At 41.6% G+C, this 12390-nt stretch overlaps 1 protein-coding gene across 2 annotated transcripts in view; it reads right to left on the reverse strand.

Annotated features, from left to right (window-relative positions):
• The window catches only part of Med13l (mediator complex subunit 13L), a 199022-nt gene that overhangs the window by 11821 nt on the left and 174811 nt on the right, over positions 1–12390 (reverse strand). For both annotated transcript variants that reach the window (XM_090320164.1, XM_090320163.1), the window contains exons 18-25: positions 10684–10863; positions 9936–10159; positions 7463–7655; positions 6060–6486; positions 5192–5411; positions 4041–4229; positions 2090–2313; positions 1778–1920 (exon numbers count right to left, since the gene is read on the reverse strand). In XM_090320164.1, coding sequence (XP_090176290.1) covers positions 1778–1920; positions 2090–2313; positions 4041–4229; positions 5192–5411; positions 6060–6486; positions 7463–7655; positions 9936–10159; positions 10684–10863 — 1800 coding nt within the window. The remainder of the gene's footprint in view (positions 1–1777; positions 1921–2089; positions 2314–4040; positions 4230–5191; positions 5412–6059; positions 6487–7462; positions 7656–9935; positions 10160–10683; positions 10864–12390) is intronic.

Below are 12390 nucleotides of genomic sequence, written 5' to 3' on the forward strand. Positions count from 1 at the left end.
TCCAGAACAGTAGATTAAATCTGAGCACTGTGGAAGGACAGTACTCTGGGAAGAGAAAAGCACTTGTTCCTCTTTTGACCTGCCTGACCCTCGTGGTATGCAGTGTCATAGGCAGGAAGCTGCCATCTGGTCACAATGCACTGATCAAATGCCACTCTACTGGCACATGTTTTGTCAAACAAGCTATTTCTTTCCTTCAGGAGCAAGGGTAACATTTTCAGATTCCTAATAAACCTCAAACTAAAGTGAGTTAAATACAAAGTGGCCAGAAACATGATGGATATCTAGTTACCTATTTCAAACCAAACAAGTAAAAGCAGTGGGAGCAGAAAGTCAGAAGCTGCTTCCCAGGTCTAGTTGCTCTTACCTGCTTTGCACTACAGGCCTGCAGGATGCCACAGGCCACAGAAGGACCCTGTCTCCACACTCACACTCCTCTTCTGCAGGAGACGGGAGGGATGGGCCCTTTGTTTGCATAATGGTGCCAGACATGGATATCCCTCCTCTTTTTCTTTCCTATTACACCCTAACCTCCCTATCCCACAATGGGTTAGGAATAGCTCAAAAGCCTTTAAACAATAGACTAGGGACAATGATAGAAAATCTTACAGAAATGAAGTGATGAATCCCAGTTAACCTCCAGGCTACTGATACAAAATTAAGTGTGACATTCCTTTTTTTTTAAAAAAAAAAATCTTTGTGTAGACATTTCAAGCCTCTGGTGGAATATGTGTAGAGATATTGTGGTGACCACACTTGTACCATCAGAAGGGAGGCACACAGTGCTCAGGCAGTGCCTACCACATGGGCTATCTGAATAAGGGGCTTTATACTTCAGGATCTCCACAACTTTCTGGTGTCAATTTCTAGTAAAGACATGATCATACCCTGACACAAACCAAATCCTGCCCACCATGTAATTGTATCAAGTTTTATCAACGAAGTCATCCTCATAGTTGCTTTGACATTGCAAAGCAAGAGTTGAGTAGCTGCAGTGGTGACCATCTGGCCTGTAAAGGGGAAACTATTTACTCTCTGGCCCATGACAAACTTTGCCGACATTAATGTCTATGCATACAGGAAATCTGCAAAGTAATTTGTGACACAAGCTTTCTTTTGTACAGACCTTAGAAATTTACCGTGTGTGTGTGTGTGTGTGTGTGTGTGTGTGTGTATGTGTGTGTGTATGTGTAATTAATAAGGCTCTAACTGTGTTTCTATTTCTCATGTGGAAACTGTGAGGTAGCTATACAAGGCCAGTAGCTAGACTGGGCACTGTGCCAAGCACAGCAGCTGGTGGTGGCCAGTTACTTTCAAAGTTTCTTGGCTGGTCATTATGCTTGCAAGATACTGAAACAGTGGCAGATATACTTGAAGATACAATTTAAAACTCTGTTCTTTTAATACTCCAGACTGAAAAGTAACTGGCAATGTCTTATGTGTAACTGCTTGCCTTTATGAATAAGGAGTAAGATGGTTTTGCTATTGTGGTGCCAAATCAGAGAAATTCACCAATTGGCCAAACAAGTACAACTTCAATTATCTCTATGCAGTAGTAGTAGTACTACTACTACTATACACAGTGTGTGTGTGTGTGTGTGTGTGTGTGTGTGTGTGTGTGTGTGTGTGTGTGTGTGTATAAATACTCACATATATGTATTAGTGTTTAAAATTTACTGAGTATCATTTTTACATCAAGCTTAACAGTTCTCCCTGCTTTGTTCAGTCAATGACATTACCCAGCTTTTTTTTTCCCCTCTGCTTCAAGATTTCTCACCTTTAAGCTCCCCGTGGCCCAGTCGACCAAGACGCCCAATAACAACTCTCCAAGGCAGAGATGTCATTTGGACAATCCCAATACACCACTCCCATAATTTCTGCAGTCCAATCTTCCGGGCAGACACTTTGCTCTTCCGTGACCTAAAGAGAAGTGAGAAAGGAGTCCCTCCATGAATCACAGCCATTACTCACTCAGTGAGACACATGACATTCAAACAGCACTGCATTTAGATAGGAGAGCCACAGAGTCCCATGTGAAGAAAAGGGTAGCACCAGTTTACACACATCACAAGCATCAAGGGCATCTCACCTGTTTGGTAAAGCAATATTTACAATGCAGGTCTCTAATAACTCCCCATGGAGGTCAGTGCAGGAAGCCAAGAGCCAGCGCTGGTCATGAGACAGACAGTAGCCCACAAAGAGCACATTGTATTTCTGGCTTGCTTCGCCTAGGGTCTCTCCCTGCTCCGTCTGCTTCTCTTTGATTGGGGCCAATATAAAGGGTGGGGAGTAAAGCTGGATTGGGCTGGGCCGCTGAAATCAAAAGGAAAAGCAAAATCAACACAAAAGCATTCAATTTGAGTGTTTACCATAAAACCCCAAACCACACTGAGACTGAAAAGCACGCTCCCTACCCTGTTCCCCGCTAGTGTTTATATACAGGAAGACTAATCCAAGGCTAACCCCTGACAGAACGCAAGACCTTATCAGAAAAAATAACTAAAAGTTAAAAAGGCGGTTGAGGGCATGGCTCAAGTGGTGAAGCAAATGGTAAGCACAAGGCCCTTAGTTTCAAACTCTAGTACACCTAACTAAAATAAATTAAAAGGAATAAAATGTAACTGACATAATCTAGGAAACCCTACCTTGGTTCATTACCCAATGTTCGGTTTATAAAACTTATTATTTTAGAAAAAGTAAACTTGTTTAGGCCAATTTCATTAGACATAAGAAAAGCAGAAACTGAAGCCCAATGAAATAACACTATAAATTCATCAGAATATGTAAAGTAACAATAGCAGAAAATCTAATGTGGTGAGAATACCAGAGCAACTGGAACTTTCCAGCACTGTTTGTGGCATACCATTGGAAGAGTATTTGACAGTACTGGCTTAATCTAAACACACAAACACACAAACACACACACACACACACTTCCCCATAATCGGCACCAGTGCACTCATACTAGTACTAATTGTAATAGCTCCAAGGTGAAAAGAGCCTCCACTTTCATTAACAGTAAAGAGGATAGTAAACTGTGATAGCCACACAATCTGAATATCAAGCAAACAATCAAGTAGTGACTCAGTAACATGAATGAGGTCATGTTGATAGAAGTCTAAAGTGGACATTTTGGGGGCGTCTGAGGCTGCCCACACTTTTGTCAAAAATAGAAAGTATGTTTAACACCAGGGTAAATATAGGTCATTAGCTGAGCAGCTTTCTTCCCTGGCATCAGAGCGAATCACAAGCCAGGTTCCAACAAACACAGGGTCAACCACATGGTTCTCTTCTCATTCCCAGCTCTTACTTAGGAAAGGGTTAAGTGTTTTATGCAGAGGAGCCCATGGCCCAACTTTTACTCTTCAGGAGCTCATGTTTAAAAAAGGTCTCTTTAAAGAGATGTGGCTGACTTTTGGAAATGACTTTCATACAGTGAAGTTGCGGATCTGATTTTAGAAAGCTTTGAAAACTATAAACACTGTCCTATAATACCTCTGTTTAAGATAAGGTCCTTAAAAATACAAGGAAAATGTAAAACTTTTGCTGAACACATGAGTGGCTTTGGCCATCTAAAATTCCCTCTGAAGTACATTTACTGTCAGAAGCAGGTTCACAAAGATGAAAGGGGAAAGCATTCACATGTCCACAGTAGCACTGAGATGAATGAGCAAGCAGTGCCTGGAAGAGCACTCATGAGAAACAGAAGAATGTGATAGAGTGGTAAACATCTAACACCACCCTGTCAGAAGAGAAATTGGAGTGCAATGAGCAGAGTTTGCATATTAGTATCCAAATGTCCAAAAACATAAACAAAATAAATGTAGGCTCTTGCTTTAAATCCTACATCAGAAGAAAATAAGAAGAGCTTACTTGCTTCTTTTCTCAAAGTTCAGAGAAGGACCTTCTCTACTTAAAGGATTAGAGAAACCTGCCAAGTCTTCTATAAGAGCAGAAGACTGACCAAGCCACCAACCAATCTGGGAGTTAGAAAAGCACGCTCATGGTCTTTTGTCAAGTTTCTGGCCTCGAGTGCTGACCTCTGGGTTCTTGAGGGTCATCTCAATGCTGGCTGCAGGCCCAAATCCTGTGAGGGACTTAATGTGGATCTGTGTGGGCAGCGGCCGCCTGCACTGGCAGTACACAGAAAATGCCATGGACTTCAAGTACTGGATGTAGACCACTTGCTCATCCTTCATTGTCTGCAGCATGTACTGGCAAGGCACAATCTAGAAACACAAACAATAATCATTTTAAACCCCTAGAAATGGAGATTGACAATGCCTTGTAAGACAGCTGGAAAATAAAATAGTGCGCACCTCTTCAGGGAAGAGTAAAAGAGAGCCTTAGTTTTAAAGCATGTAAATGCCACTTCCATTAATATATAACTCAATACTAGTAATTCTCAAGTAACCGTTACTAGGGCCTCAAAGTTGCAGACGGTGCATTTTACTACATTCCTTATGGGCATGATGTATACATATAATACACAGGAATTACTGTGTAATAATTTCAAACACACTTCAAATGATGCAAAACCAGCAACAATCTACTCTACTGCTTTCACTGAAGAGACAGCAAAACAAGACCAAGACAGCCAAGGCATCACGTTTCAGCTAGCTAAAATATGGCATCATTCTACTATAAACTAGCAAAGGTACAGTGAAGACCAGTTTGCTCATTCACTGCCAAAAGTAATGCACAGATGTGTAATCTTTTTGGAAAGGAAGGTATCGGTAGCTATATTCAAGAAGCCTCTTGAGAAAATAATGTGAAAAAAAGAAATCACAAGCATGTTTTCTCTGACTACTACAAGTATAGTACAAGTGTAGCAGTGAAAATGAAATGGGCACCTATACAGGAGTGACTGTATATGGAAAATAGTCATTGAAAATCCTAATTGTGAGAATTTCAAGTAAAATGAAAAGTATTCATGAATAACATTAACTAGAAAAAAGACCAAAATTTATACTTAAATGAATCCTGATCACATAAAAAAGGAGAAAAAGGCTAGAAACACATCACAATGGAAAGACAATGATTGAATCTAAAAGGCCAAATTGTAAATATGTCTTTTTCCTTTTAAACTTACATATTCTCCCAATTTAAAAAAAAACCCCACAAACCTCATGAACCTGTACTAACTTTCATAACAACAACTAATAGAAGAAATAAACTTGCAAAGATTAACCTGGAGAATGAAAGAATTTCTCATATGCTCGGGTAAATTATCCAGCATTTCTGTGTAGCAGCGCATCAAGCTCAACAGCCAAAAGTTTCCAGATGTGGAGTCTTCCTCTGCAGTGTAAGTGAATGGGTCCACCATGTAAATGACGACAGCTGGAGGGTAGGCTTGGCTGTCTGCAGAGTCGGGCTCCGTGGGAATTCCTATTCTCTCCCTTTCAGTAACACTGCACAGAGAGTCATTTGTAAGTGTCAATGCCACATTACCAATCAGTCCTTGCATGCTGACTGCCTGGAGGATGACTCTATGGATTCAAGGGGACAGGATATGTCACACATGCCAAGCCAGCCAGCATCCAGGCCAGATGGAAAATAACAATAAGCAAACAGCATTCCTAATTTCAGAAACCTGACAGAAGGCGCAAAAAACTGGATTTGGAATTTCAGGTTTTCAGATGAAGAATTCTCAATCAATACAGCACATGCAAATATTCCAAAATTCAAAATCTGAAACACTTCAGGTCCCAAGCATTTCAGAAGATGGTATACTCAGCCTGTATAGTTCTCTAAAAAGGGAGAATTCTTTTTTCAACTCCTCTTTATTTTCTGGGGTAATTACTGTACAAAGAGGTTATATAACAAGTTAAGGGTACATTAATACACTTAATAGTAAGTTTGTCAGAGTAAGTTACAAGCCTCCAATTTCCTACTAACAATTGTCACAAAGAAACAAAGCATTCTACTGGATCTGGAGATTTATGAGGTTGCGAGAGAGAGAGAGAGAGAGAGAGAGAGAGAGAGAGAGAGAGAGAGAGAGAGAGGGGGGGGGGGGGTCCAGTCAGAAGGCAGTTCTCTGGCTCAGTGAAGTAACATACCTGTCTTGTCCATCCTGGTAGGGCTGGGTGGAGCTCTGCCCCTGCTCAGGGTCTCCGCCACAGGCAATGTTCCCTTGTGTTCTATCCACAGAGCCACCCCCACTGCTGGGGATCTGCCCTCCCACACCACTGCTGAAGCCTGAAGACGAGGTAGTGCTCATCTGGTTAATTCCAGGGGCAGAGGCAGCCGAGGAGACTGGAGGCCCAGAGGAGCCGGCTGAGGAAGTGCTTGCTGCAGGGTTTGCAGAACTGCTGTTAGAGGTGGGATTGAATGCGCTGCCAGCTGGGGGAGCTGCTGAGCCTGAATTCGGAGCTAAAGGCCCAGCAGTCCCAGGTGTAGCTTGTCCCTGGGCTGCTGCTGGTGGAGGCTGGTACTTGGGTGGTGTCAACAGGCTGCTGTCGAGTTGCAGAGTAGCTAAGTAAGGTGCTGTAAGAGTCCATGCAGACAACCGCCTTTAGTGAGCCCAGGAGTGTCAGAGAGAGTCAGAAACTCAGAATAAATACTTTAAAAAATGATGTTTTCAGGATATAACATGACCAGGACACCTTAAGACTCACCACATCGCATATATGCTTATATATTTTGCAAATGCTGCTACACACAGTATAGGTCCTCTAAGAGCCAGGCACAGTGAGTGGCTCACACTTATAATCCCAGCTACCTGGGAGGTGGAGATTGGGAAGATTATGGTTTGAAGCCAGACTAGGCAAAAGGTTCCTGGGCCTGCATTTTAACCAATATAAAACCGTGTTAATGACAGACACTTGTCATCCCAGCTACGCACAAGCATAAAACTAACCAAAGCAGCCTATGAACTACTTGGAAGGCAAAAATGTGGAGATCACAGTTTGATGCTAGCCCAAGGAAAGAGATGTTCACAAAAACTTCATCTCAATAAATGGCTAGGTGCAGCAGAGGGTGTCTAGTAGTGTATGTCCTGTCATCCCCAGAGATACTGAGAGGCACATGTAGAAGGGTCAGTTGGAACATAAAACAAGACCCTACCTCAAAAATAACCAATGCAATAGGAGGCTAGAGGCATGACTCAATTGGTAGAGCCTTGCAAGATCTAGGCCATGAGTTCAATCGCGATGCCTTACGTATGTCTTCCTAAGCTTCAAGCTTTCTCATGTATTAGCAAGTTATATTTAAGTAATTAATACCAAGTTGTGATACTGAGTTTTCAAAAGATGGTGTTAATAGATATAATCTCTTTAAGAAACTTTATGCAGTATCTAAAGAATGTATCACCACATACAATTAGAATTTTACTATCTAGACTACCAGAAAGACCTAAGTACAAAAATAGAATGCTAACCTAACTCGAAAGAAATACAGTGTTGCATCAATATGGGAAAGAAAAGATTTACTATATTTACTCCCAAATTCCACTGTTATTTACCTAGGTGATGGCGGCAAACTTGCGCATAGAGCTTGAGTCTGGAATGATTGTCATTCTCCTCGCCACTCCAGGGCTGGTTAAACCACTCACTCACAAGCTCATCTGCCAGCTTCTGGGCCACGGTCTTCCCCACACGCATGATTCCGTCACGTAGCACTTTGCAGATAGGCTTATGCTGCCCCAGCTTACACATCTGAGATCACAAACAAGATCTTTACTGACCAGAGCCCCCTCATTCCATTCTTGTTATGTTATGCTAGCAAAGGAGATTTCACCATAGAGACACAGGTACTTCCCCATTTCTTTCAGGTTATTACATGTAATCAACCAACATTATCAGCTAGTCCTTTCTGGTCATAATAATGTGCCAGAAATTGCTGTCTTCCAAAATCTTGCCTAAGCTCACTTGTGCACGACAGGGCAACACTGAGTACCACCCAGTTGTTAATGGGCAGATAAATACACCAGATTCCTGACTACTAAGGCTAACTGAAATGTGTGTTCAACAACAACCCCTCTGTAATCCTTAAGTAATCATGATGCTTTTCCACACCATTAGAATTTTATGGGCCATCTATTACATGGTTAAAAACATTGTGGACATCACCAGTAGCAGAGGTCACTGAAGCAGTAGGCGTGCTGACCACTTTTTTAAAGAAAATAGTTGGCTGAGCAAGGTAAGATTCTGCCACTCCTCTCCAGGATACTCAATGGGTGCTTACAGCAGAAAATTAATATAATACCCTGAAAAGTAAACTGCCCATGTTAGAAGGGAAGGCCTTTTGGTCCCCACCAAACCCCTCAAGTACCCCCACCCTAAGCAACCATGAATTACTGCCAAAGGAGTAGAACAGTGCTACTCCTTCTAAAAAGATCTAGAAATCCTTTATGCTCTACAGAATATATTGAAAGCTTTTTTCAAGAGGATGATGGGCTTTAAAGTTGCTGAGACAAGTTGTCTGTGACAGGCTACGAGTGAACTGATAGTACGTTGTATCCAAAGACCAGGTAGTGCTAAGAAATAACTACAAAGAAATTTATATGGGGCCGGGAGTTTGGCCTAGTGGTTAAAGTGCTTGCCTAGCATGCATGAAGACCCGGGTTCGATTCCTCGGTACCACATACATAGAAAAAAGCCAGAATTGGTGCTGAGGCTCAAGTGGTAGAGCTCTAGCCTTGAGAAAGTCCAAGGACAGTGCTCAGGCCCTGAGCTCAAGCCCAGGACTGGCAAAAAAAAAAAAAAAAAAAAAAAAAAAAGAAATTTATATGGCTTCGTAGATGCCATTACACCATCTGAGCACCTCCTTTAAGTAACTCCTAAATTTACTTGGGTTCTGTGTTTGCCCATACATTTATTTATTTATTTATTTATTTATTTTGCCCATACATTTATTAATACTAATGTCCAGCTTTAGAATTTGAGATCCAACATCTTATTATGGCTGCTTTAAAAATGCTTATAAGCTAGGCGCTGGTAGTTTGTGCCTATAATCCCAGCTAGTTAGAAGGCTAAGATCTGAAGATTGTGGTTCAAAGCCCAGCCAGGAAGGAAAGTCTGTGAGACTCTTATCTTCAATAGAGCCAGCCCAGGGCACTAAATCTCCAATTAATCACCAGAAAATGGGAAGCGGTGCTGTGGCTCAAGGGTTAAAGTGCTAGCCTTGAGCTGAAGAGCTCTGGGACAATGCCCAGGCCCAGAGTTCAAGTGCCACAACTGACAAAAATAAATAAACAAAAATAAAAAAGATAAAATAGTTCTAATGTACCTGGTGCAGTTACAAATATTTGAAAAGATATTCATTTCAATTAACCTTGCCAAATATGTAAATATTCAATGGATAAGTCACCAAGAACTTCAGAGTTTATGTACTTCAGCACAAGAAATATGACAGTCTATAAGGATAGACATGAGTCTAACTTCAAAACAGGAATTTTTATACACTAAAGATGAAAGATTATCTCCATGGTGCTTATATTTTGTTATTACCTTTTTATCTGAATCAAAATTTTCATATTAAGATGAATTTAAGTAGTGCTGAATCATAAAAGGAACATGATTCATTGCACATCTTTTAGTTTCAAATTTTTTCTAGCTAAGTTATTCTTTATAACGTTTTCAGGTATTCTTACCTAACTACCTACTGCCCCAAATAAATCAAAAGAGCAGGTATGCTTTCCGTGAGGCTCAGACACACAGTGACCACGTTTCCCCAGTGAGTAATACTTATAAACTTTGAGCTCAGAAATGGGAAAACAGTAGGTGGAATTTTCACACATGAAGTCTGTTAAAGGAATGTCTCTGAATCTAATAAAACATAAATCTACAGGAGGAAAATAATTTATTTCCAGAAAAATCTCTTAAAGGCAACTCACTTGCATTTGCAAGTGTTCCTGGAGACCTAGTTTCAACAAATAAGCTTCCTCTTTCAAACTCAGTCCAGTCAGTCCACCCTCACACAAAGGGTGTTCTCACCTCGTACACAGCACTCAAGTCCCTGAAGAAAGTTTTGGCTCCTTCGAGCAAGGCCTCATTTTCAGGACACACCACAATATAGGCAACATCACGGCGGCCCCCATATGGGTCCAGCAGCAGCCTCTCCCAGAAGGGCAAGGAGAACGGTGAGACGGTCAAGAAGTCCTTGTCATAGCCCACCAGCAGAGTAGGGATGGGCAGCGGCTCGGGGGACTCTTCTGAACCTAAAACAGCAGCAGCATTAGGAAGGAGCCTCACAGCCTGCTGCCCACTATACCACGGCGCTGCACAAACTCCCATGGGAAATGTCACAACCCTAACACACTGCAAAGTATTTCCCAGGTCATCATCTAATTACATGGTCCCTGGTGAAGACCCTGTCTTAAATGAGTCAGAGCTCGATTACAAAGGATCCAAAAGTTAAGAAGGCAAACTGGAACACGGGGAAGTTAACTTTCCAAGCTGCACTACTTCATTTCATTTCAGAGCAGCATTCTGATGGTGACTACAGAGACGTCAATCAGAGAACCACAGCTGAGGATGGGGAAAATGAGAGTCTAACTCTAAATGGTTATGCCTGCCAGAGATTATTTTCTTCACTCACTTGGATTATTCTAAGAATGTTTAGAAAGCTTGACTTCAAAAATAACTTTAGGAAATAAAAGCTTATGCTAGTAATCATCCATTTCATCAGTGAAACAAGGACTTGGTTGTCAGCAAAGAGCAGCTTTGAGGGAGGGGACTCTACCGTAGGTCCCACGTCCTGCCATCTTATGGAACTGCTGCCAGGTCAGTGGCCCCTGCACATGCTGGATGTTCTCCCAGGTCCTGCCCGTGCGCTTCTTCTGGATGGCATCTTGGAGAAAGGGCTGCAGAGACAACAGCATGCGCACCACATCCTGGGAGGAGAGCATGCTGATGTCCAGCACTGGAAGAGACACGAGAGCACAGAGGACACGTCATCAACCTGGACCTCCGTTAACCCACAACACACATACATTGGTGGCTCCACTGGAGTCTGAGATTTTTGATCTTCTTTCCAATTAGAAAACAATTGATGATGTGGTAATAAAAATAAATAAAAGGGAAATGAGCTGCTACATATAAGAAGGTTTAACGAAAACAACTTGTTTGACAAGAGGAAATTTTGTTTCCAAGGTTTTCCTAAGAGCTCTGCATAAGTTCCTTGATTATCAAATTACTTTCATTTACAAATAAAAATGCTTTGGTTACATTGTGAATTAGGGCAAAGAAACATAAGCTTTTTGGTTTTTGTTTTTTTAAAGCATTCACAATGTTCTTAATATAAAATACTTTCCCACCAAATAAGGAATGCTTAAGGGACATTCAAGGCCACCTGAAGCATATGGAACATGGCAGAAGCAACAACAGGATCCAGTCATCTTGGGCACACACAAGCAGAGAGGCTTGCTGTGCAGGATAAATATGCCTTCTGCCAACAGTCACCCTGGGAAGGGTTGTCAACCTCTATGCAAGTGCACACATGTGAATAGGTATGTGTTTTTTCTGGGTGGAAGGCCCATAAAATTCATCACTTTCTTGAAAGGTGCATGAAAACAGCTAAACAGACGTGAAGTAATATGCTATGGATCAGCCTGATGACGCCTTGAGACCTTTCCTCACACTTACTTTGCTAGATAATTAAGAAATGGAGAAACACGTAAGATATTTACCAAGTAAATCTGAAACATGGGTACTCAAGGGTTTTTAAGACCCTTATAGATGTGCTTCTAAGTCAATGCAACACAGCTTCTATGAACCTACATTGGTGACCCCAGAACATCTTTCCAGCTTTGGAGACAAAACTCCAGAAAATTATACAAACATAGGTTTGTATCAACCTGGGGCTAAGCCCTGTGTTCCTGCACAAAGAAGCTAAGGGCAGCTATCCCCACAGTACTTCTTCCTCAATTAAAGCACTGCTAATCACCTTTTATTTTCAGGCTGGGTACACACACACATAACCAATAACAATGACATCGTTTCTCTCTACCTCTGCCTCTACCAAAAGTGGAAAATGAGAGTATTACAGCTTTCTGAAAAAATGAAGACTATTTCTTGTAAGTCTATTCCTGTACATATAAAATAGAATTGAAGGCACCTCATTCATTTACAGTAATACCTGCTACTTTTAAGCATCTTCATGTTTTTCAGACTTGCTCTCCTGTGAGAAGTACAGCTCCTCACAGGGCAAGCTGATGCTACTGATGCATGCAGACTACTTTTCTACCCCATGACAGCCAGACAATCCAGAGAAAGGAACCACTCAAGCTGATCCTCCAGTTTTCTTTAGGAGAAAGGAAGGTCTCTTTACTTCAACTATTCATTCAGTAGACACTAAGAACCTGCTGAGCACAGGACATTGTCTGAAGCTAAGCAGCTATAAAACCTAAGACAACCCTTTAACACTTCCTTAAGAGTCTTATCATCCTCA

The sequence above is a fragment of the Megascapheus bottae genome, chromosome 28 (genome assembly GCF_031878675.1).
Source record: "Megascapheus bottae isolate mThoBot1 chromosome 28, mThoBot2.hap1, whole genome shotgun sequence".
Taxonomy (NCBI): Eukaryota; Metazoa; Chordata; class Mammalia; order Rodentia; family Geomyidae; genus Megascapheus; species Megascapheus bottae.